Source organism: Aulonocara stuartgranti (assembly GCF_965226115.1).
Source record: "Aulonocara stuartgranti genome assembly, chromosome: 16".
Lineage (NCBI taxonomy): Eukaryota > Metazoa > Chordata > Actinopteri > Cichliformes > Cichlidae > Aulonocara > Aulonocara stuartgranti.
The window spans coordinates 9526209-9550800 of NC_138952.1; the positions used below are offsets into that span (position 1 = coordinate 9526209).

Genomic DNA, 24592 nt, shown 5'->3' on the forward strand with positions numbered 1-24592 from the left:
GTTGAAGGTTATTTTATGAGGGCATCCCCCAACTTACATGAAAACTAGTTGTCTAGACAGTGGCCTGCATGGGTTTCTGTGTTGGTCAACTATCCATCCATCCATCCATCCATCCATCTTCATCCGCTTTGTCCGGGGCCGGGTCGCGGGGGCAGCAGCCTAAGCAAAGAGGCCCAGACCTCCCTCTCCCCAGCCACCCCTGTTGGTCAACTATATATTTCATTTTTGGATACTTCCGTTGTAGGCTTGTTATTAGTGAGTGAGGCCTGATTAAGAGGTCAAATCAATGCTGCAGATTAAAGGCACAGCTGTCCACAAACAAAAGTGCAAACTGCTCTGATAAAGCAGGGTCATTGCTGTGACTTAAGTGTATGCCTAATTGTCTTTACAATGATTCCGTGCTTATGTCTGACTGAGTAGTCCTCAAAACACAATTTTGGAGAAGAAGTCACAGTGTCTTTATCCAACTAATTCCACTCCTTTATCAAACACACTAAACCCTATAAACATTCACCACAGGTTTTTGTGAAATTAAAATCTGTAAGAATGCCACAGCAGAGCAACCGGACTGGGATCATTCTGCTGCAATGCTGGAGGCAACCCGTGAATTTGTTTGAATGGCATTCAAATCCTCCATTGACTCAGCAGCAACTTTAGGCAATTCTGACTGAAGAGTGGGCTGCCAACCCACAAAATTACATCTGGAGGTTGTGCCTCTATGTGTCTGAACAGGCATATTACAACAGTGATCAGTGAGGATAGGGTGCACACTAATAACTGATTGTGTATTTTTTTATTTTTGTAATCTGCAGGGTTGTCACTACAACAATATACAGTGCTTATTTTTCTTGTTTTGGTCCTCCTTCTGTTTGTTTTGTCACTGATTAAGTTAGGAAATTCAGTGGTCATTTGCCTGCTACACAAACTACACCAGAGAATTTATTCGTGGTGCATTATTAAATCCTTTGACTGTGTATTTGCTCTCTAAATAGTGTCAAAAACATCAGATAATGTCGGCTAGATCAGTAGAGACTGATTATTAGCTAAAGTTAGCTTTATCTAGTTTCCACCCAATGAACTGTTTTTATTTTGGTACTGTTCTGGTCGAATTGGGCTTCGTTGTTTATTTTAAATTGCCTTTAAGGAGAGTGAACTTAAATAGTGAAAACAGCCCAGACTTATTGGAAATGCACAATGATATACTTGTTTTTGAATCTTTCATCAAAGCTAGTTCCAGGGTTTCAAATGGCTGGAGTACCTTGCTAAGAATGCATCTTTCTGTTTTGTTTATAATAATAATAATAATAATGGATACTTTATTGATCCCCATGGGGAAATTACTTGTTTTTTCTCTGCAGTTGACCCATTCACTCAGTGAAGCAGTGGGCAGCCCACTAAGCAGGCGCCCGGGGAGCAGTGTGTAGGGACGGTACCTTGCTCAGGGGTACCTCAGGGTAGCCGTTAAGTGGATTCGAACCGCCGACCTTCCGATCATGAGGCGACCACTTTACCTACTGAGCTATCCCTGCCCGGGATCAGGTTTTTATCAGGTTTTTAGTAAGAATCTAAATAACAACATTTATGAAAGGCGGAGTTAGGAGTTGGCAGTGTTTACAGCAGATAAAAACAGCACATTTCAAAGTAAAAGTGAAGCAAAAAATACCTGATGAGACTGACGAGAGACCAGATGATGAGACCAGAGATGGAAAGTCAGAACAGTTGGCCTTCTGTGTGAAGGAGGGTGCAGTGAAGGAAAGGTTCATGGCCCAAATTTTGATGCTGCATCTACTGCAATTGAGAAACTACTGGTAGAGAAAGGAACTGATCAACTGAAAGTTGAGTCTGTGCAACATAGAATTACCACAGACTTGCAACAGTCATAGATTGGGGCATTTGGGGGTGTGCAATCCCATTTTAGAAAACAGTAACTTGAACTAATATACACTATATTTTCCCTTCATATCTGCTTTGCTATAAACTGTTTATTAGCATCTGGAAAAAATTCTGATAATCATGATTGAGTCGTTCCGTTTTTCACCCAAGAGCACGTGTATTATATTAAAACGGATTTTTTAAAATCATTCTTATACATCATAGTCACCTAATTAGGTTGCTTTTGAAAATAACATTGTAATGTGTATCTAAAATGAGGTTTCATATCTCATCATACGCAGTACATTTGTTTTTTGCCGTCACGGACGCGTGGCCAATCCAAACAAATTCTTTCACTTCCCAGACCTGCGGTGGGAATTTACGAGGTGAAATCGAACGCACCAGCAGCCCGTTAGCAGTAAAGCAACGACCAAAAAAGAGACACTGCAGCGGAGGACTGTGCGTAAGTAAAACATCATTTTAACGCCAAAACTGGCTGTTTTTTTTTTCACATGAAGTGACCTTTTTATAACTATTTTAGAGCTCAGAGGCTTTTCGGCACTGAAGCTCGGACCTGCTTTGGTTCCGTTTTGATCAAACAGACGAAAAAAAAGTTGATCTCATTTCCTCTTCTCGAGCGTTACCGTTATCATTCCTCTGATAGATTTTCCTCGGGGTTTAATATGTGGGAAACCAGTAAGTTATCTTACTTTAGCCAAGTGGCTTTCCTTCGATTACATAAACTACTGAAAGCACGCGGTGTGTCGCTGCTGGAGATGTGAGCGAGTTGTGGGTTCACGGGTCGCATTCCCCCTGATTAAACTGACGTGTCTAAAGTCACGTTAGGAACGGTTGTACACATCAGACAACTTCACGTTAACAGCCGCCTTGTACAAAAAAGCGCCTGTTGCTACTTATCTAATGTTAAACGGTTAGAAAACACTTTTTGTCCTGAGTATACACCTAAGATAAAGAAAGAGGGCAGTTAGCGTAGCCTTAGTCACCCAGACAACTTCATGTCTTATTATCTGTAACAGTCCGAGAATTTCAGATTCGATAGGAGTGAAAACATCACTAATGTGGCTTCATGGGAATACAGCGGCTCCATTGTGTGTGCTTTATCTGATTGCACCAGCTTGGGAAAAGTAATATATTACACATTTACCCAGAGGATTGGCAGAGACTGGTTGATTTAAATCTTTACCTCATATTTTAAGTTCGGTACCATCTATAAAGTGCATTTCCTTGGAAAGAATATATTACTGAATTTCTGATTAACATCCTCCCTAACAAGTCAGCTACCAGAATACAATGCTGACACTATGTTGGTCCAGTAACTCCACAGATCACTTCCACTGTACTGATGAATGTTTGTAAAGCAGTAATAGCTTACTGCATTTAAAAAGAGGCCATGCAGTCTCTTTTTAAATACTTTTTAATTTGACCCTTTTTAAAAAAAAATCCAAATTATTTGTAGGTGATTATATTAGCTTTTTTTTTGCAACAAGCTAACAGTTACTCTGTGTATAGTCCTGAAGTGGCCTCCACACAGTAGCATCCACACAGGAAGTGATTTGGTTGTTTCCTTCCCATAACATTGTCACTGGCTGTTGGTTGGTAGTGGATAGGATACCAGGCTCTGGTTGCTTAGGTAACACTTGTGTATTTACTCCCCTCGTGTGTCAGTCAATGATATCCTTTGCACTCATTGGTGGTCAGTTCAGTCAGTCAGGACTAAGAAAGGTTTAACTGCCAATAACTTTACTGATCTCTGGTTTCCAGTTTGATTGCAGTTGCTTCCATAGACTCCCGGTCCCACAGAAGTCTGTGGGAAACTAGCCCTGACTTTTGTAAGCACTTTTCAGATTTTGTATCAGGCGACACAGGATAAAATATTTATTTGATCAATTTTGGTCATTTCGTCACGAATTGGTTGCAAAACTCTTCAGTTTGATGCTTCATAACACAACTTGATGAACCTACACCAGAGGTGCCTCTGTCCATCTTTTGCACTGTGTTTTATACTGTATAGAGCAGTGGTCCCCAACCTTTTTTGCGCAATGAGCCGGTTTATGTCAGACAATATTTTCATGGACTGGCCTTTAAGGTGTCGTGGATAAATACAACAAAATAAAACGAGTACCGGTACCCAAAAAAAATTATTCATAACACATGGGAAAAGACCCAGGGAAACCAAAGTTAACAATAAATACCCTGTAAATCATACATTTCACACCGAGCCTCAACTCTTGTGGCCCAGTACCAAACAAAGTATCAAAGTTGTTTGGTACCAGTCCGTGGCCCGGGGGTTGGGGACCGCTGGTATAGAGGACACTCCTTTAAACTAATGGAGATAGTGGATCTGGAGCAGATGCCATGGAGAGTTCAGCAAGGTGATTCACAGGCCTCACTGCACGTACTGTCTGGACTGGACCCAGCTGCGCTCACCAGAAACTGGACTTCGGTATTGAGTTTGTACTGCTGCATGGGCTACAGCATAGAAGAGATCATTTTTTCCCTGATCATTAAACGTGTACATGGAGCAGTCTGAATGATCTAGCATCAAAAAACAATAGGAGGACATTTTTTTCTCTTGCTTTGATTTTAGATTGGAGCTTAAAGTGGCTAAGTTTAAAAAGATCTCCTTTTATCTTGTTCCAACTTTGTTTCAGCAAGTGTGCGTGTTTTATAAAGAGCGGCGTTTATGCAGGTGAGCAGCAGACTGAGTTAGTGGAGCTACGAGGTAAAAATGCAAAGAGGATGCAGATTTTTTTACCTGTTCAGCTGATAGCTATCCACGTATGGTCACAAATTCTGGTCATCTGAATTTTTCATAGTTGCACATGAACATTTCTTCACGCTTGAAGTTTTTTTTTCTCATCAGTACTGTTGTGTTTTGTCTTTGGGCCCCACATGGTTCTTTACGAAGTATAAGGTGGTGCTTTAATAGGTGCATGTTAAACTCGACTGCGATTGGATGATTTATTGGGTCAATGGAGCAGATGGGCTAGCGCTAGTTAGAGTATGCTCACAGTTTCGAAACATTGCAGTTTCTTTAACAGCTCCATCCTGTTTCATTTGTTTGGCTGATATCTTCACATATTGTAAATTCATTAACACAAAGAAATCTATAAGACTTAAATAACCTATGTAAGACAGAAACCAACATAACAACATAGGAACAGTTTTGCTGTGCTATTTTCACCACAGGAGTTGATCATGGTGCTCAAACGTTATTTAAATTCCAGTGGGCAGCATTGCAGCAACCTGAGTTTTCTGCGACTCAGATTTCTGTAATAACATGATTACACATCCTGCTACAATAACAGTATTTGTTGACTGAGTGAGGTTCAGTCACTGCAGGAGAAAACCTCTTCACTGAAAAAATCCTACGACAAATCTGAAGTCTCAGAGTTGGTTAAAAACGACAGTAGAGTTTTTTTTTTAGAGTAACTTGTTGTAATATTTGTTGGAACTGTAATTGAAATCAAAATACACAGTTATTTGCACAGCCTTAATTCGAGCTGCTTCATTATAGCAAATGATTGCTTTCCATAATTGGACCTCGAAAACCACAGATTCTCTGACTGTCATCTCAGCCTGAGCCGTGAGTGAGTTTTGGCTTTTAGAAAACACTTGAACAGAGGTGCATTTGAATTGTAACAGAAAACAAACGAGTAATCACTTTATCCTAATTATCCTGTTTTATTTAGAATCACTGGAAGACAAAATGTAAAAAGGAATTCCGATTAACCTTTCAGTGCTAGTATAATCACATGCCTGAAATGTTAAATTTAAGAATAAACTGTATTTATGCCAAAAGCTGGAACTTCCTGTGTTATAGTATCCAAAATATTAAAGAATGCCTATCACAGATTAGCTCAAATAAAATAGAAAAGTTCAGTAAAATAAAATCCAATAAGGTAAAATTTACAATCAAGAAGGAGTTCATTTACACAGAAAAGGTTAAATAAGATTAAAAAAAACAAGAGCGTCATAAACCAAAATCTATATTAAAAACAGAGCAGGTGCTTTGATTTGTAATAGAGGACAAAAAGAGAGCTTAAAAACAAAAAAGCCATTGTTTTAGCCTGAGGGGTGCTGAGGCGCAAAAGTCCACAAAGGTTGCTAACTTCCTGCATAGTCAGTTGCAACTGACCTCCAAAATAGCGATGGGAATTCCGGCTCTTTTTAGAGAGCCGGCTCTTTTGGCTCGGCTCACTAAAAAGAGCCGGCTCTTTTGGCTCGGCTCACTAAAAAGAGCCGGCTCTTTTGGCTCCCAACTGGCTCTTCAGGTTGTTTTGTTGCTAGAAAGGTAGAAGCCTGGGGGATGCTAGTGTTAATTAATTTATTATCAACAACAATATAAAATTATGCACAAAAGGAATTACTAATGTTTTTTAAAAAATGTGGTTTTATTTATATATGTTTATATATAAATATATACGGTGGCCCCTAGAGACAAAGCACGTACAAACTCTGAAGCATGTACAAACTCCAAAACACATTTCTAGTGTTAACTGAACTTCCAAAACAAAGCTACCTAGATCACTTAAAGTACACAATTGAAAGCATATGTGTATTGTTTGTGTATTTATACACAGGCAGTCATATATATTCAAATAATTTAAAAAAATGTTAATTTACTTGGTACTTCGTGGCTTGTGTAACCACTAGGTAACAAAAGCTCAACACTGCCCCTAGCATCCTGGAGCACTTCCGTTGTGTTTTGTACATGTTTTGGAGTTTGTACGTGCAGACTGCAAACCAGGCTTTGTCATCCAACACAGCGTCTAACCTCACAAATGTGCTTCTGGAAAAATTGTCAGAAATTCCCATAAACACGCTCTTAAACATTATGGAAAGCCTTTCCAGGAAAGCTGAAGCTGTTATAGCAGCAGAGGGTGAGCTGACATCATATTAAACCCTGCGTATTAAGAATTAGATGTGACCCTGAAGTTCACAAGGCAGATGAGCCGATGCTTTAGGAAATATAGAAAAATATGGTGAAAAACAGCTGTTGCTCCATTTGATCCTAGATTTTAAGGACTGCATTCCTGAATATTGCTTTTTTTTCTCCATGAACAACAAAGTTATGGTCCCATTTATTCATGTGACTCTCAAGTATTTGGACAACACTTGGCTAGGTGTGTCACTTAAGTGTTGTGACCTCAGAGCTGTTTGCTCTTGTGACAGCCTGATAAGACAGCGGTCAAGTCCAAACAGAGGAATACTAATGGCTTTGTAAAACTGAGTATACTTCCTCACTTAGAGATGGAAAATTACTGCTCACAGTGAGAAAGAGCAACGCTATTAAAACTCAGCTTACATGTTATGTAAAAGCATCCTTAAATGAGTCACTGGTGCTGTTTAGTGACTTGTAGTAATATAACTGATATAACTAAAGCACCACTGCTTGTTCATGCGTATATTACACAGTAAACCGACCTTATATCCATCTGTGTTCTGGCATTTCACGGAATGATCGATTAGCTGATGAATGATAAAATAATAACAACAACAATAACAAAAGTCAGTAATTTCATTGTCCATTGGAAAAAGAACAGCCCTTAATATTTTTTTATGCTGTAAAACTAAATTACATTTAAAATGAGCCAGTAGTTCACGTTTTAAATTTTGGTCTTTTTTATATTTTCAACTTTTTGAAGGTGGCCTTGGGTTAGAATTCACAGGCTGGCTAGGCAATTTTTCTGTATTGAGTTTCCATGTTCTAAATGTGCCTGTTTTGGTTCTCTTTAGTACTCTAGCTTCGCTGTCTCTGCCACAACAAGTATTTAAATATATGTTTTTGAAATGCCAAACGATCATGTGTGTCATCAGCCATCCAGGACACCATCTATTAAAGCCAGAGAGAACATGCTGAGCGCAGTGTTTCCCATAGCTGTATTAGTTTTTATTTAAGCAGGAAGTGAAACTCTTGAAAAGAAGCTTTATTTCCCTAGAGTGCTATGGGTGTTGGCATGTTTCAGGATACTGGGAGTAACTCCACCTCCAAGAGAATATATGAAGAAGCCATCCGTCAGGGAGAACATGAGGCTATCTAGTTAGCATCAACTGGACTTTCAAAATAAGAGTGAGGAGGATTATTCATTAGTAAAATAGCTAGTAAATGTGGGAACACAGAGACAGACGGCCACTCATACTCACATCCAGCCCTACATGCACTTCTGAATCACTAGTTAACCTCACATGCATCGCTTTGGACTGTGGCAAGAAGCTGTAGTACCCAAGCCACTGGAGGAACATGCAAACTCCAACCAGTAAGTGTCATGGTTGGCTGTGTGGTAGGCGGGCAAGCAGGAGTGGTGGATCCAAAATGCAGGACTCAGACACAGAAGTTCAACTTAAAGCGCAGCTTTAATGCTGGAAAACCTCTTACTAACTAAACTCACCAAAAGACAAACAAAAACGCTGGTGGACTAAAACACTGAAGCACAAAACACTGAACTGGAAACAAAACACTGGCAACACGGAGGCAAAACACACACAGCTTGTTGAGGGTACGACGCAACACTGACTCAGAGAAACACAGGGTCTAAATACACTGGGAAGTAACGAGGAGAATGAGACACAGAAGGAGAGCACAGCTGGGGGAAATTAGAACTGACGAGACAAGCAAAGCAGGACACATTCACATAAGTCACGGACCTTCAAAGTAAAACAGGAAGGATCACACAGAGACGCGAACTTGACACCGTGGAGACAGCAACTAAGAAACACAGAGACATAAACCATAAGGCAGAGGACTCTAAGAACCGAGAGACACAGAGGGGAACCCAAACATGCAGACACAGACTTACACAGAACAGAGGGCACATAGAGAAACATGAAGGGCAAGGGATAGAAACTAGAAACCATAGCATAACTCACACCAAGTACAATAATACAAAACCCACAAAGAACTAAAACGCTGGGTCAGGAGACCCAGGACCCTGACAGTACCCTCCCCCCAAGGGCTGGCTCCCGACAGCCCAACACAAGAAAACGAAAAAAAAAAAAAAAAAAAGAAAACCGCCGAAAACAGAAAACAACCCGACCAGGGCAGGCGGCGGGGGTCCAGGAAGGAGGGCACGAAACAAAAACACAGAAGCATAAGAAAGCCCAAAAACAAAACACGAGTCCAAAACAGAAGAGTTCAGGGGGCCGGCCAGGGGGCCGACAGCACAGGAGTCCAAAACAGAAGAGTTCAGGGGGCCGGCCAGGGGGCTGACAGCACAGGAGTCCAAACAGGTCAGGGGGCCGGCCGTGCGGAAGCCAACGGCGGCGACGACGAAGGAGACGACGGAGCAGGTCCGGGGGCCAGCCACGCGGAAGGCAGTGGCGGCCACTCAGGCGAAGGCGGTCCGGGGGCCGGCCGCGCGGAAGGCAGCGGCGGCCACTCAGGCGATCCGGACCAGGCGAAGCACAGGCAGTAGCTGGGCCAGGCGAAGCACAGGCTGAAGACACGGAGGCTGGGCCAGGCGAGGCTGAAGACTCGGATGAAGCTGGACCAGACGAGGCTGAAGACTCGGATGAAGCTGGGCCAGACGAGGCTGAAGACTCGGATGAAGCTGGACCAGACGAGGCTGATGAAGCTGGACCAGACGAGGATGATGAAGCTGGACCAGACGAGGATGATGAAGCTGCAGCAGGAGGCTGGACGGGCTCCTCGGACCCTCCAGCGGAGACAGGAGACGAAGGCCGGAGCGGTCCCTCGGACCCTCCAGCGGAGACTAGAGACGAAAGCCGGAGCGGTCCCTCGGACCCTCCAGCAGAAGCCACCACTAAGCCAGCAGTCATGGAGTCCTCTGGCAAACACGAAGGCAACTGGCGATGCACTGAGCACTGGCTCTGCCCAGGCAACGCTGACATGGTGCAGTTCTCAGGCGGCTGCATAGACTTCAGGGATCCAGAATCAGCTGGGGACTGAGACCTAGCCTCTGGGGAAGCCCTGGAGCGGCAAACTGTGCCAATGGCGGCTGAACCATGAAAAGCACCTTGAGATGAAATTAAACTTTCTCCCTGCATGGAGTGAATGAGCGAAACCGGTGATACTGGAGCCAGAGCTACGGGTAGCGGGGGCACTGGAGCTACTGGGGCCTGCGCGACAGGCGGCACTGGAGCTACTGGGGCCTGCGCGACAGGCGGCACTGGAGACTGAGCTGAAACAGGCACTGGAGACTGAGCTGAAACAGGCACTGGAGACTGAGCTGAAACAGGCACTGGAGACTGAGCTGAGGGAGGCTGCGGGGCAGGTGACACTGGTGTACTGGGGTGAAGGCAACGAGGATGCAGTCCCTCTCTTAAGGGAGGATGGAATGATTTAGTGATAAGGCTTGATGGGAACAGATGCTGATGCTGAGAATACCAGGCAGCGAGGGCTTCCAGGAGGGTAGCTGACCCTTCCTTGCCTGGACCGCCCATGCCAAACAGTTCGAAGCACATCCTGGCTCTCAGAGCTGTTATTAGTTGTTTTAATCTGTTAATGTCCAAAAAACCAGCTGTGCAGAGGGTGGAAGACAAAAAGTTGTCGAAAAAGACCACCTGAAGGAGTCTCTTGGGGGTGTCCTCAGCGTGGATTACTTCCCGGCAGTAATTCCACAACTGCGCGAAATACTGAAACCGTGAGTCCGCAGGATCCATTTGATGGTTGCGTCGTTCTGTCATGGTTGGCTGTGTGGTAGGCGGGCAAGCAGGAGTGGTGGATCCAAAATGCAGGACTCAGACACAGAAGTTCAACTTAAAGCGCAGCTTTAATGCTGGAAAACCTCTTACTAACTAAACTCACCAAAAGACAAACAAAAACGCTGGTGGACTAAAACACTGAAGCACAAAACACTGAACTGGAAACAAAACACTGGCAACACGGAGGCAAAACACACACAGCTTGTTGAGGGTACGACGCAACACTGACTCAGAGAAACACAGGGTCTAAATACACTGGGAAGTAACGAGGAGAATGAGACACAGAAGGAGAGCACAGCTGGGGGAAATTAGAACTGACGAGACAAGCAAAGCAGGACACATTCACATAAGTCACGGACCTTCAAAGTAAAACAGGAAGGATCACACAGAGACGCGAACTTGACACCGTGGAGACAGCAACTAAGAAACACAGAGACATAAACCATAAGGCAGAGGACTCTAAGAACCGAGAGACACAGAGGGGAACCCAAACATGCAGACACAGACTTACACAGAACAGAGGGCACATAGAGAAACATGAAGGGCAAGGGATAGAAACTAGAAACCATAGCATAACTCACACCAAGTACAATAATACAAAACCCACAAAGAACTAAAACGCTGGGTCAGGAGACCCAGGACCCTGACAGTAAGGCCCCAAACAGCTGTTTGATTCAAATTCAGCACTGTAACTGAGTAACATTAAACTTCTTATAGGCTTGAAATTTCATATTTCAAAACTGCAGGAAATTACTGGATAAATGCTTCCCACAGTAGGGGTTCAGTCTGGATTTAGCCTGCTTTCTTTGTAGATGAGAAGCTTGAGTGTCAGTTTGAAGGTTTCTGCTTTGGCTCCTTGTTCAGATGCTGGGTGCTCTCAGTCGGTACTAAAAAGGTATCCAGTTGGTATCCGGGGCTATGGCTCCCCACGCCCTCTAGCAGATCATTACACGAAGGAACCTTTTAAATACAAGCGCGCTCATGCTCACAGGTGTACACACGGGTGCTCACAGACACAAACTACACCCTTTTTGGCTCCTACTTCTCCTCCTGTGTGCTGTCAATCCTACGTGCTGCACAATAATAATTAATATTTAGTATTTACTGTTATATTCACATAGATCATCGCAATGATGTTGTTTATTATATTGCTCTCTCTTTTTTGCTTGTTTTCTCTTTTGTCTTTCTCAACAGGTGATCCAGGTGATTGATATATGTATTTTTTGTCTGTTTGTTTTGTTGGTTTTTGTTTTTTGCCCTTTATCATCATTCCTCTTCCCCGCTGTTTTTCTTTCCCTCGTTCTTTCTCCCTTTTCTTTCCCCCAGTCATGTCTGTCCCGTGTGTAGTAAGCGAAAATAAAATAAAATAAACAATAAAAGCAAAGGTGAGTCAAATAGACCAATACGGCAAGGCCGGGATGGTCCATTTGGTCAAGTAATTCTGTTGGGCATCTTTCTTTGCCTTTAGATGATAATTCTGATGGCAAAAGAACCAAACGGGACAGGGGAAAAAAAAAAGGTATCCAGTTGTTTTGTGCGTCAGAACAGTTTTCCAAAGGCTGCTGTTGTCACTGGCCATCGGGTAAATGCAGAACAAACAGGATTCATTTGAGGAGTAAAGTTAATGTGCACTCAAACCAAATGTCTTCAGTAAATTAATTCAGGAGAAAAAAATTTGTTCATTTGATAAGAAGTTTATCATTCAACAAGGAAGAAGGAAGAAGAACGGTATAAAATTCTGTCAATGCCACAATGTGCATGTAAATAAAAGTTAATTTTGTCTTTCTCAGGACTCTGCAGGCAGTCGGAAAAAAGATGCAAATGAGGGAAAAGCTCTGATGGGTTCTAAAATGAAAGTTAAATTAGTGTAGTTGCGTGCAGGATCATAAGTACTAGAGTTTTTGGAAAGTTGAGTAAACTATGATTATATTATCGTGTTATATTATTATTATTACACTACAATTCTGGCTCTGTTTGAGGAGCGGTGCTCCAAAAAACTTGGTGTAGTCCCTCTGCTCTTTTAAGATATGAACTCGTGAATCTCCACTCATGTTCTGGTGATACAGACAGTTTTTAAAGCATTTATTGTGTAGTGGTTTGCACATTAGCTTAGAAAGTAAAAGGTTCCAGGGTCAGTTCCAGCCACAGACAGGTTAGGAAGGGCATCTGGCGTAAAACTGCCCAATCAAACATGTGGAGCTTGCTGTGGTGACCCCTCGTGAATACGGAAGCAGCTGTTGCTTGGGTTTTTCATTTGTCCTGTCTCCTGTAGTGCAGCCTTTGTTTCATCCACTTTGATCAGGGCCTGTTCACACGGACGGAGATGAAACTCATCGTTTTGCACCGTTTAACAACTTACAGCATCCAGGTGGAGTCAGTCAGCGGCTCTAGTATCTAAAAAATGTAAACTTTTAACAGAAAGAAGGCTATTTAGTCCTGCATATCATCGCACAATGAAGCTAAAAAGGTGCTACCAGTCTGTAACATTTGTTCTTGGCACTTTTTAGCCATGATAGTGGGTCCATATAACGCACGACTGTATACACTTACTTTCTTTTAGAAGATGTTCCAGTGAGAGTGAGGGCTGCCAGGTATGAGTCAGAACAACCCCTGTTTGTGGAAACAGCTCCCCCTGAGAAGCAGCCTGTCCCCGTGCGACCGCTACAAGCACGCCTGCTGCAGCTACAATGCAAACGTCTACGTCCTGGGAGGCAGAGAGAACAGATGTCTGAGGGACTTCTGGAAATACAACGTGGGTAAGGGCCCCCATCCATTAATAGCCATGCATATATAAAGATGCAGATCTATATAAAGACGGATGACAGAATACTTCCTTAGAAGCGATATCCTTGTGGCTGGTCGCACAAAAACCATGTTCAGGTACTCATTTACATAAAGCCCTCTCTTCAAATGACCAATTAGTCTACTACTTAAAACAGCACAAAAGAAACAGACAAATGTTATGACTTAACACTTTGATCTTCACTAAGATCTGTCCTTTCAGGTATGGTTATGATCACCTCCTGCTTTGCCCTGGTGAAGGCTACAATGCTTCAAATCTCCATCTTTTATATGCAGTCTTTTATTAAAAGATAGCACCAACTATTCCTATGGTATTTGGGCAACGCCTTTGTGCAGATGTAGAAAGTGTTGCAAGTCGTTCAAGTTTATATACACACTGTCATTCATGAAAAAAGATGCAACATTTATTCCACTTAAACTTTGCAAAGGATGTTTTTTGCTGCATTCTTATAAAACAGCCTCCTGTAATATTCTTTTTGTAATCATCAGTTAATATGTTCAATATTTCAGTGTCTGATGAATGGACCGAGTTGAGCTGCAGTGGTGAAGCGGCACCAGAGGAGCTAGAGGGACATTCTATGGTAGCTCACAAGGTACCTTCAATTTCTTTAATCATTGGACATAAAGCAGAGAGACCATCTTATGACAGCGGTGGGCATGCAGAGTATGTTTAACAGCTTTGAACTTTTCAGGGTTTCCTGTACGTGTTTGGAGGCCTGTTGGACTCTGCATACACCACATGCAGATGTGCTCTCTGGGTGTTTGACATCGGTGAGTTTCACTGCAGTGCAGCATGGGCTGGCAGCCAGTCACACTACTGTTGTAGTCAATTCTCAGGCTCAGCAGGTAAAACATGTTGCTGCATGTCGATCCTCCTAATCCCTGTAAAACGTTTCATTCCTCTGTGTCACTAAAGCTGAGAGAGAAACCTGAGAGGGTCTCCATGCTCATAACCTCACGACTCTAAAGACAATTAGAAACAACATAAGAAAAGGTGATTTACCCCAACACATATTTATCAAATGGAGGAAAACTGCAGCTGTGTTCATTTCCTGCTCTAACACTTCCTGTGTTCTTCACTTCAGCTCAGTTTTTATTCTGCTTGTTCCAACATAACCTAAATTCCATCTCATGCACAGTTTTTTTCAATTCTCACCACTTATTGTATATAAAATCATATCACATCTGTAAAAAGCCCCCGAAACGCCCACCCTCAAAATCAATTGGTTCTTTTGTTTTCATAAGAACTACAATATGTTTAATGAAGCAATTGTTTTACACAATTGTTACATTTTACCGAACTTGGATATTTTTAGAAGTATAAGTTCTTGAACTTTTCGTTCCACTCCAAGTGTCACGATGTAAAGAAAAATCTAGTTTTTGTTCAGCATGATGGGATCTGTCATGACTTGCATAAAATGCAGCAGTTTCATTTCTTTGACATAGAGCAACAGAGACAAGCATTGAAAAAGTGCATTCTGGGTAAACTTTCAAGGTTAATATCCTTGGATGGATAGGTCAATGTAGCGATAGCTGTGGAGTGGAGAAACAACACTGGTGTTACCGCAATCTCAATAATAGTTAGGACAGATCACACTGATCAAAGCAAGTTATGGTCCTGAAGATGTTTTTCTAAGTTCGAATCTCAATTGAGTTGAAGGTCAAGGTCAGGGGTCAACTTCTCTTAAAATCACCTATGCTAGGAAGCGGACAGGTAGCACAGGTAGCTGGTGGTATTTTTAAATATGTTATTTATTAAAAATATTTTGCCTGGTTACATTTAAGCATTAAAAACGACAGGATTAGGTTTAAAACTGTCTTGGTTTAGGTTAAAATATAACATTTACCACGTCTTTTAAAGCCTCTCTACTTTGGCCAACTGGACAGTTTGTGTCCCTGTAACAATAGATTTCATAAGACTGGGCTGCACAACAGTGTGTGTCAGTGTATTTCAGAATTATTGCAGAAGTGCCTCTCCTCTTTGTATGTTAGCCTTTACTTACTTTTTTTTGTCTTGGAGTAAGGCTGACAGATGTTGTAAAGATATCATATCCATTTTATTGTACGTCACTCTTTTAGTTTAATTTTCTTGTGTCATTTGTGTTTCAGCAAAGCAGAAGTGGGTGCAGTGGCAGGGAAAGAGGAGCTTGCTTCAGGTACCGAGTGCTTTTCATATCTAAATGATAACATGTTCTCTGTCTATAGAAAACAATCAGATGGTTAGATCTCATTATCAGCTTATAACAGAAATAATTAACCGCTCAGTCCTCGTGTGCTGCCGTTTGTTTTGTGTCACGCAGTCACAACACTTGGAAGCACATCAGTGAACACTGTGCACAGTTCCTGCCATCCTTTGCTTGTTTTAGCTTGTATCAGCAGAACAGAAGTCACACACTACCCACATATTTGTTAGAACTTTAAAGGTCAAATAAATTGATTTGCAGTGTTTCCCCACAGAATGGATATAGCTAAGTAGGAAGAGGATCACCAAAGTAGGAAGAGAAAGGTTAGGGTTAGGTTGAAGAAGCCCAAATTTAATGCATTTTTTGTGACTGTTCAATCAAGGTCATAGAAGTAGTCTAAATGTATTTCTCTCTCTTTCTGTGTGCAGACCCAAATGCCGACCAACAGGAAGGGCCACAGCACCGTGGTGCTCGGCTCTGCCATGCTCATGTACGGAGGATTCATTGACATGAAAGGCACCTCCCAGGATTTCTGGAGTTTGGACTTTAGTGAGTTTAAAACTGACAAAAGGGAGAATTCAGTCAGCTCCTTCCATATAAAACTAACCAAATCTTAAAATTCCCACCTCACACCCTCAAAATCAGCTGACCTTTTATGGTATTTGCCAGAGTTACTATCAAAAGATTAATTGTAGCTTTTGTTCAGCATGATTTTTCTATAAGCAACTTTGAGCATTAATATAATGGGATAGATCATAAGTTCAGTAAACTGCATCAGTTTAGTCCCACTTGATGCCAAGCTCATCTTCTAGCTGTGATTCCATCTTGGTCAATATAATTTTATAAACTGCTCATATTTACCAGTGTGAATGTAGTTTATAGCTGTGAGATGGAGAAACAAATTGACAATTAAACTGAGCTGAACCGTTTCTAGGAGTGAAATCTCACCCATATTCAGTTAGAGGGCAGCATGTGAACATCATCAGCATTGTGACACATGCAAACACAATGTGAGCTGCAGAATGAGCATTAATTATAGATACTTGTTTGTGTGTGTGTTAATGGCAGATACCATGTCTTGGTCCCTGCTGAGTGGCTCTCAGCAGGACTCATTAGGCCCAGGCCCCAGACACAGTCACTCAGCTATAGCCTATCAGGGCTGCGTGTACCTGTTCGGAGGCTTAAAAGGTTTACGGGAGCAGAGAGACTTCTGGAAGTGGAATTCCAGCAGCCAGACATGGAGTTCACTCAAGTAAGTGCGGAGTTTGTCTGTATTTTTGAAAACTGGATGCAGTGAAAAAGATCAGTCTCGACATTAAAACCACTGACAGGTAGTGATGGGCAAACTGAGACATACAAAGTCGTTGTGCCAGCACTGGATCATGGTTTCAAAACAATTTCACAGCCATCTCCACAGCGACACCTGCTGGCTGCTTTTGTGTCAGTACTTGAACAGGCTATTCTGTGAAACAACACAGACAAGCATTGCAGATTTCTAGACAAATCTACATGTTATACCAGACTATCAATAGTTATGATCAATACATGTTTTGGAGAACTTCCTTTACAACAAAATAAGAAATACTTTGGAATGGTTAAAGACAGCGATGACTGCAATGAACTCTGTGTTTCAGCATTTTGCTGTGGTTGTGTTAACGTACATGAGGCTGTTTCAGTTACTTACTAATTCAGTGCAATACAAAACAAGCCAGTTTGTAAATAATGTATACTGAAAATAGCTGCTCTGTTCATCATGATGTCCACACAAGGTCTGTGGATTTGACTGCGGCTCATTTTGTAAATAGGTTAAGTAGAGGCCCCAATATCATTTATTCTCTTTGTGACTGAATATAGCTAATTACACTTATGGAAAATGAATAAAATAAGAGAAAAATGAAGCAATACTGTCTACATTTGTCATATGCAAAGATTTTTATTCACGACATTTTGAGTCTTTTTGGTTTTTCAGCTATTCTTAGGTGAGTCAGATGTTTTTTCATTATTATTAACTGACATCCCTAACCTTGGAAAAAGTCCATTCACGAGGCACACTTATTGCAGGTATACATAAGTCTTTTTTGCCATGATATAAAGGTGTGAATATGTAACACATCACTCCTGTGAATATACTACTGGATCATATGCCCCTTGAAGGAATTCATCTCTGTGGGTTTCACTAACCTGGCTGTCAAAAAGTTCTGTTTTTTTAATCCTGTGCTGTGGTTATTGTTTTTGCTGCTGCTGACTCTTAAGCTTTCTGGGAGTTTTTACTATCATTATATTTGGTCTACACTCTGACAATAAAACCTAGAAGCTGTAGGTAAGCCGCCTGTTGAAACTATAGTTAAATGCACCAGCAATGAACCCAGACCCAGAGTCATTCTAAATTAGCTCACACTGGCTCTTACAGATGGTCAGCCTCTAAAAAACACAACTTTGCTCATTAGCTTTTTCAATTTAGGCCCAGTTTATACAGGGAGTGCAGAATTATTAGGCAAGTTGTATTTTTGAGGGATAATTTTATTATTGAACAACAACCATTTTCTCAATGAACCCAAAAAACTCATTAATATCAAAGCTGAATGTTTTTGGAAGTAGTTTTTAGTTTGTTTTTAGTTTTAGCTATTTTAGGGGGATATCTGTATGTGCAGGTGACTATTACTGTGCATAATTATTAGGCAACTTAACAAAAAACAAATATATACCCATTTCAATTATTTATTTTTACCAGTGAAACCAATATAACATCTCCACATTCACAAATATACATTTCTGACATTCAAAAACAAAACAAAAACAAATGAGCGACCAATATAGCCACCTTTCTTTGCAAGGACACTCAAAAGCCTGCCATCCATGGATTCTGTCAGTGTTTTGATCTGTTCACCATCAACATTGCGTGCAGCAGCAACCACAGCCTCCCAGACACTGTTCAGAGAGGTGTACTGTTTTCCCTCCTTGTAAATCTCACATTTGATGATGGACCACAGGTTCTCAATGGGGTTCAGATCAGGTGAACAAGGAGGCCATGTCATTAGTTTTTCTTCTTTTATACCCTTTCTTGCCAGCCACGCTGTGGAGTACTTGGATGCGTGTGATGGAGCATTGTCCTGCATGAAAATCATGTTTTTCTTGAAGAATGCAGACTTCTTCCTGTACCACTGCTTGAAGAAGGTGTCTTCCAGAAACCGGCAGTAGGACTGGGAGTTGAGCTTGACTCCATCCTCAACCCGAAAAGGCCCCACAAGCTCATCTTTGATGATACCAGCCCAAACCAGTACTCCACCTCCACCTTGCTGGCGTCTGAGTCGGACTGGAGCTCTCTGCCCTTTACCAATCCAGCCACGGGCCCATCCATCTGGCCCATCAAGACTCACTCTCATTTCATCAGTCCATAAAACCTTAGAAAAACCAGTCTTGAGATATTTCTTGGCCCAGTCTTGACGTTTCAGCTTGTGTGTCTTGTTCAGTGGTGGTCGTCTTTCAGCCTTTCTTACCTTGGCCATGTCTCTGAGTATTGCACACCTTGTGCTTTTGGGCACTCCAGTGATGTTGCAGCTCTGAAATATGGCCAAACTGGTGGCAAGTGGCATCTTGGCAGCTGCACGCTTGACTTTTCTCAGTTCATGGGCAGTTATTTTGCGCCTTGGTTTTTCCACACGCTTCTTGCGACCCTGTTGACTATTTTGAATGAAACGCTTGATTGTTCGATGATCACGCTTCAGAAGCTTTGCAATTTTGAGACTGCTGCATCCCTCTGCAAGATATCTCACTATTTTTGACTTTTCTGAGCCTGTTAAGTCCTTCTTTTGACCCATTTTGCCAAAGGAAAGGACGTTGCCTAATAATTATGCACACCTGATATAGGGTGTTGATGTCATTAGACCACACCCCTTCTCATTACAGGGATGCACATCACCTAATATGCTTAATTGGTAGTAGGCTTTCGAGCCTATACAGCTTGGAGTAAGACAACATGCATGAAGGGGATGATGTGGACAAAATACTCATTTGCCTAATAATTCTGCACTCCCTGTAGCTGTATTGTCCTAATCGCTCCAGCAGTTTAGCAAATTACAAGCTTGCTACATTGCTTTTCATTTTTTAAGTTAAAGTACTTTTTGCTTCCTAATGTTTCTTTATTCACATTTTTTTTTACCTGTGTTTTAATTTGTGAAACTATATTTTAGTTGTAATTTATTTATTTTTTTAGTTTTGCTTTTAAAGAACTTTGTGTTTCAAATCAAGAAACTAATTTGCTTCAGATGATTTAAATGATTTATTCCAGATAGAGTGGTGTAATGCAGAGTAATGAGGCGTGGTGTTCATGGCAAATTGTAAAGGGTGAGAAATGAGTCAAACCTTGTAAAACAAATGCAGTTTTTAGCATAAAGAGTAAAGCAAAGAGCAGGAGGAACATAAAGGGAAGGTCAAGACTCACGAGAAAACTTGACAAGCAGTCTGTTGCAGCTCCTCATCTGAATATTCCCACATAACACAACATGGCAGAAGAACCTGATCCAGTTGATGAGACAGAGAATCCTTCAGCAGCGGCTGAAAAGACTGGGATCACTTTTCAGCCGCTGCTGACAGGCTGACATGTGAGGTGGAAACACTGATTGTAGTGTGTCTGTTGAAAAAAAAAAAAAGGAAAGAAAGAGTCCTGAGGAACCGTCTCTTTAATGGTTTAGTAATACGTAAATTTATGTATATAAAGAGCTTCAGATCACTGAGATTTACATCTGGAGACTTGTTTTTCTTTTGTTGTTTTTTTTGTTCTGGATGACTGAATATGTTACATGTAAAGACTTGTGGATTGATTCGTCTGGCGTTATGAACATGAACAGCAGTTTATCAGGACTAATGATTAGCCGGTCAGTAGCATAGTCAGGACTAACGTCACTTGTTTTTGCCCCCTGAGGCACAGGTATCATACAGCAAATGGAAAAAAAAAGACAGACAGTGTGACCCTAATAACACAATGTTACTGGAAGGTCTTGTGATTTCTAATGGTGATAACCTGACTTTGTAGGTTGTAAACCGTTACAGTTACATTTAAGTAAAGTCTGAGAAAAATATGAGAGCTTAAGATGCAGATGTAATTGTTTGTTTCTCACCTCCCCTCCAAACTTTCTCTGGTTGGTTTAGAGGCGTTTTATGGCAGGGTTCCTGAAATGAACTGACTGAGTGCTGCCAACTTACAGTGGGGCAAAAAAGTATTTAGTCAGCCACCGATTGTGCAAGTTCCCCCACCTAAAATGATGACAGAGGTACACTTCAACTGTGAGAGACAGAATGTGAAAAAAAAAAAAAAAAAAAAATCCATGAATCCACATGGTAGGATTTGTAAAGAATTTATTCGTAAATCAGGGTGGAAAATAAGTATTTGGTCAATAACAAAAATACAACTCAATACTTTGTAACATAACCTTTGTTGGCAATAACAGAGGTCAAACGTTTACTATAGGTCTTTACCAGGTTTGCACACACAGTAGCTGGTATTTTGGCCCATTCCTCCATGCAGATCTTCTCGAGAGCAGTGATGTTTTGGGGCTGTCGCCGAGCAACACGGACTTTCAACTCCCGCCACAGATTTTCTATGGGGTTGAGGTCTGGAGACTGGCTAGGCCACTCCAGGACTTTCAAATGCTTCTTACGGAGCCACTCCTTTGTTGCCCGGGCGGTGTGTTTTGGATCATTGTCATGTTGGAAGACCCAGCCTCGTTTCATCTTCAAAGTTCTCACTGATGGAAGGAGGTTTTGGCTCAAAATCTCACGATACATGGCCCCATTCATTCTGTCCTTAACACGGATCAGTCGTCCTGTCCCCTTGGCAGAAAAACAGCCCCATAGCATGATGTTTCCACCCCATGCTTCACAGTAGGTATGGTGTTCTTGGGATGCAACTCAGTATTCTTCTTCCTCCAAACACGACGAGTTGAGTTTATACCAAAAAGTTCTACTTTGGTTTCATCTGACCACATGACATTCTCCCAATCCTCTGCTGTATCATCCATGTGCTCTCTGGCAAACTTCAGACGGGCCTGGACATGCACTGGCTTCAGCAGTGGAACACGTCTGGCACTGCGGGATTTGATTCCCTGCCGTTGTAGTGTGTTACTGATGGTGACCTTTGTTACTTTGGTCCCAGCTCTCTGCAGGTCATTCACCAGGTCCCCCCGTGTGGTTCTGGGATCTTTGCTCACCGTTCTCATGATCATTTTGACCCCACGGGATGAGATCTTGCGTGGAGCCCCAGATCGAGGGAGATTATCAGTGGTCTTGTATGTCTTCCATTTTCTGATGATTGCTCCCACAGTTGATTTTTTCACACCAAGCTGCTTGCCTATTGTAGATTCACTCTTCCCAGTCTGGTGCAGGTCTACAATGCTTTTCCTGGTGTCCTTCGAAAGCTCTTTGGTCTTGGCCATGGCGGCGTTTGGAGTCTGACTGTTTGAGGCTGTGGACAGGTGTCTTTTATACAGATGATGAGTTCAAACAGGTGCCATTCATACAGGTAACGAGTGGGGGACAGAAAAGCTTCTTACAGAAGACGTTACAGGTCTGTGAGAGCCAGAGATTTTCCTTGTTTGAGGTGACCAAATACTTATTTTCCACCCTGATTTACGAATAAATTCTTTACAAATCCTACCATGTGAATTCATGGATTTTTTTTTTTTCACATTCTGTCTCTCACAGTTGAAGTGTACCTCTGGTGCAAATTACTGACCTCTGTCATCATTTTAAGTGGGGGAACTTGCACAATCGGTGGCTGACTAAATACTTTTTTGCCCCACTGTAATTCAAAGACATTATCAGAGGTGCACGTCACAGAAATCACTGCGCATTAGAGCTCTGAAACTGATGAAGGAGACTTGGAAATCAAGTTTGCATCCAGATCAAAGGGAAATTTTACTGTCTGCATATTCTTGGTGACAAACGTACCACAAATAGACTCACTGTTTTTCTAATCTGTGATATATCAGCTTTAATTCCCAAAGTGTGAAAAGAGCTTTGGCAAAAGGAAAGGAAAAAGGGGGCAGGAAGCTTGTAGTGTCTGCTGTGACACACAGATGTATCTGCAGTCAGTTTTTTGGTGTCCTCAAAACACACAAGAGTCAGTATTAAACTCAACACCTCACTTTAAGATGTTTTTCCACAGATCATTTGCCTCACCCCTCTTTTGTGTCCTCAGTTCCTCTCTTAGCGTATTAGTCTTAGCCCCTCCCTACCACAGAGAGCAGAGGAGGCAAGGAAGAGACACAAGGAGAGGAGTCAAGGCAGCTGGTGTTCAACAAAAAGAGATGTCCGTCCTTCAGGGCCTCCTTTAAATACGATGAGTGACACATCTGTCAGAAATAGATTTATCATCCCAGGTTTAACAGTGCAAATGATGTGTTTTATATCCAGGGGTAATTTTAATAAAGTAACATGGCACAACACGCCATATAGAAATATTATCACACATACGATCACACATGGATCAGCAGATTATCGATTACAGCTCCTGGTGCTCCCAGCACTTCCTGTCTGACCGGTCTGTTTAGCTCTGATGTTTTTAGCACTGACTGCTGAACTTATTTGGCATCATTTGGTGTGCTCTTTCCTGCTAACACCACCTGTGGTTGTTTTTCTCAGGTACGGCCCTCCTAAACTCACAGGACACTCAGCTGTCACCTATAAAGACTCAATGCTCCTTTTCGGTGGAGGCGAGACCCAGGACTCTCCAAAGAACTGCCTGTGGAGATACAGCTTCACCACTCAGACCTGGATGCAGCTCACCACACTCCCGGGCTCCAACCCCCCAGACAAGATTCACCATTGCTGCACTGGTCTGGGTCCCAGCTACAAAACCAGTAGCACCAGCAAGAGCTTCTGCTCAGACTCAGGACTCCAGCCCAGGTTACTGGGAGGGAAACTCAAGCCGTTTAAGAACAAGTGCTTCCCAGCACCAGATAACGCTATAGAGCTGGAGACTTTCACTCCAGACAGAGAAGCCAACAGAAGTTCTTCAGAACTGGAGACCAGCAGAGAGGCCTTAATAGAGATAGATGGTCAGCGTATTGGAAGCTGCCTGACATTTGAGAACAAAGCATTCATGAAACAATGGAGCTGCTCAGAGGAGGAGGCGCTGGAGGACAAGGATGGAGACATCACTCAGCATCTGCCCGACCTGCTGCTGGTGCTCGGCGGAAAACCTTGTACGAGAACCAGCCCCATCTCCATGTGGCAGGTGACGATGATTGACTGAATAAACGATTCTGTTCTCTGCGCGAGAAGCAGGTTTTAATAGGTGTTACTAGCTTTCTGTGAAAAAGAAAACAACATGAAATATTTTTATACTTTTGTACAGTTTCAGTGTTTTGATTTTTACATTTTTTGCAACATTCAAGTAAATTTTGGGGAAATGGCATTAGCATGAGCTGTGTCCTGTTAACAGTGAATGTGAAAAAACACAGTATCTGTTCTGTGTATCTGTTTATAGTTTCTGTAAGAACAGGGAAGGTATTGGAATCAGATCTTTAGTGAGCATCAGCCCAGAATTTCACAGTCATTTATTCCTGTATTAATAAAGACAGAATAGTGCATTTTTATTCTTGGTTGTACTCCCATTGTACACTTCATTAGGTACACCATGCTACCACCAGGGTGGACCTACTTTAGTTAATTGTTCATGGCACAGATTCACCCAAGTTTCTGCAAACATTCCTCAGAGATTTTGTTCCACATTGACATGACAGCATCACACAGTGGCTGTACAGTGAACTCATTGTCATCTTCATGATACCAGATACCAGATATGTGGCACATCATGTTATCCTGCTGGAAGCAGCCATCAGAAGATGGATACACTGTGGTCATACAGATAGGCAACAGCTATACTCAGGTATCTAATGAACTGAAAAAAGAGCAAAACAGAAATAAATGAAAAATAAGCATTATTTAATTAACATTAAAATAAGTATTTGCAGTGTCAGAAGGCTTTGGAGTGTCTGTATTTACCATTGGTACTTACTGAGGCAGGGACATCTAAAGAGTGAGTCAGCTCT

At 42.0% G+C, this 24592-nt stretch overlaps 1 protein-coding gene across 2 annotated transcripts; it reads left to right on the plus strand.

Annotated features, from left to right (window-relative positions):
• Window positions 1-1920: 1920 nt before the first annotated feature.
• Window positions 1921-24136, plus strand: klhdc3l (kelch domain containing 3-like). 2 transcript variants are annotated; one of them, XM_082508347.1, is made up of 8 exons: window positions 1921-2335; window positions 13121-13313; window positions 13870-13952; window positions 14052-14130; window positions 15469-15515; window positions 15971-16091; window positions 16611-16794; window positions 23181-24136. In XM_082508347.1, the coding sequence occupies exons 2-8, from the start codon at window positions 13151-13153 to the stop codon at window positions 23791-23793; spliced, it is 1290 nt and encodes a 429-aa protein (XP_082364473.1). In that variant the 5' UTR covers window positions 1921-2335; window positions 13121-13150; the 3' UTR covers window positions 23794-24136. The 2 variants fall into 2 exon arrangements, with proteins under 2 accessions (XP_082364473.1, XP_082364472.1); XM_082508346.1 differs by having other exon boundaries at window positions 1924-2335; window positions 13118-13313.
• Window positions 24137-24592: the final 456 nt, after the last annotated feature.